This window comes from Tasmannia lanceolata, unplaced genomic scaffold, assembly GCF_043159265.1.
Source record: "Tasmannia lanceolata isolate RefF3 unplaced genomic scaffold, GAP_Taslan_0.1 ptg000005l, whole genome shotgun sequence".
Lineage (NCBI taxonomy): Eukaryota > Viridiplantae > Streptophyta > Magnoliopsida > Canellales > Winteraceae > Tasmannia > Tasmannia lanceolata.
In genome coordinates this window covers 17,080,085-17,081,628 of record NW_027518682.1, presented here as the reverse complement: position 1 = coordinate 17,081,628, position 1,544 = coordinate 17,080,085, and the positions used below count along the sequence as shown (strand labels likewise).

Below are 1,544 nucleotides of genomic sequence, written 5' to 3'. Positions count from 1 at the left end.
AAAAGAATTTTCTGTAGTTTTGACTTTTGAGTAGGGGTTTTTCAGTGTTACGAAAATATCCCTCATTAATAGCTCCATACGGGACAATATGAAGGGTAATTTTGTATATCGGCATTCCACTGCAATGGATTTTGTTTTGTGGCCACTCATTTCCGCTTTATTATTTCTCTAATTTTGTATTTTCCAATTCTGTTATAAATGTGGGTAATGTGATCCACCTCAACCAATGGAGCGACCTTGCAATTGCCCCTTGGTTTTTAGTATTACTACAGCTGCCTTCACTTTAGCATTAGCATTCCAGATATTTTAGACAAAAAAAAAACCCAAGTCTTGAGAGAATCAAAGTATTGTACATTACAAATTCCCAACAAATTCCACCACAGAAAAAAATGAAAAAAGCTGAGGAAAAAACAAAAGAGGTGAAGAGATCCGAACCCGTAATCAGGTTATTTTTCACTTTGCCTCATCCGCAGACTTCACCGAAAGAAAGAACACAACCTAACAAAAATAAAACGCAGAGACAAATCCCACAAAACCCTCCCTCACTCCACAGTCACCTTCCTTGGCCGCCCAACAGGCCTCCCCGTACTAATTCGCGTCTTTTTCTCCTTCATCTCACCATCCACCTTCCTAGGCCTGCCACGTGGCCTCCGCCCCAAAGTGGACCCACCAGATACAGCCACATCACCCACTTCCTTAGTCTTCTTTGGTGGCCTCCCTCTTCTCTTCGGTGTTCCCGCACCAACTATAGTGGTCCTCTCCTTCCGTGGCCGACCACGTGGATTACGTGGCAAGATAACTACCGTCGTGGGCTTAGGTTTTGGTGGACGCCCTCGGCCTCTCCGTGTCAACCCTAGGCCAGGGCTTGGGGCAGGAATTGCGGGCTTAGGGTTTGGTGGGCGACCCCGGCCTCTACGAACCGGACCCAGTTCGGATATCATCGAATTAGGGTTTTTGGGGAGCTTGTAAGAGTGTTTGACCATGAGAACTTGGCCTTTTATCTTAAGGCGACGGAGATGGGTTGTGAGAAGTGAAGAATGGGTTTGAGGGAGGTTTGTGTAGGCCTCATCGATGTACTTGGCTATAGCCTTTCGGCTCGATCCGTGCTTCTCGTTCAGTGCTTGGATTGCAGAGCAGATCATCTACCAAAAAAAAAAAAACAACAACAACAAATTGCATTTCATTTCAATTCATTTTGAGAGAATATATTTTATTTTGAAGTTTAATTGGGGTTTTTTTTTTTTTTTACCTGGGAGTAGGGAGGGTGGTTGGGGGTGGGTTTGGGAGGAGCGAGGGCGTGAGCTATGTGAGCTGCTTCTGAGGTCACCGGTTCTTCAGCCATCGGAGAGAGAGAGAGAGAGATGAGAGATTGAGAGATGAGAGAGAAAAAGGAAAGGAAGGGGTGATTTTAAAAGGAATAATTTAGAAGGAATCTAACGGGTGAGAGTGGATCAAGGGGTTATTGTATTGGAAGACGGAGAAGCTTGTAGCAGTGTTTGCACGGATTGATGACGTGGAAATTAGGCATCTATTTTTTTTCCTTT

At 44.6% G+C, this 1,544-nt stretch overlaps 1 protein-coding gene across 1 annotated transcript; it reads right to left on the bottom strand.

Annotated features, from left to right (window-relative positions):
• Window positions 1-304: 304 nt before the first annotated feature.
• LOC143876737 (uncharacterized) lies at window positions 305-1,544 on the bottom strand. The gene is made up of 2 exons (XM_077378433.1): window positions 1,250-1,544; window positions 305-1,142 (listed from the first exon to the last, which is right to left on the bottom strand). Exons 1-2 carry the CDS (start codon window positions 1,340-1,342, stop codon window positions 543-545), a joined length of 693 nt encoding a protein of 230 aa, XP_077234548.1. The 5' UTR covers window positions 1,343-1,544; the 3' UTR covers window positions 305-542.

What these genes read in the sequence shown, in the direction of transcription:
- LOC143876737 (XM_077378433.1), bottom strand. Translation starts at nt 1,342, where the DNA reads ATGGCTGAAGAACCGGTGACCTCAGAAGCAGCTCACATAGCTCACGCC. An exon ending in ACCACCCTCCCTACTCCCAG is followed by an intron (nt 1,143 to 1,249) that starts GTAAAAAAAAAA and finishes TTTTTTTGGTAG; the next exon opens with ATGATCTGCTCTGCAATCCA.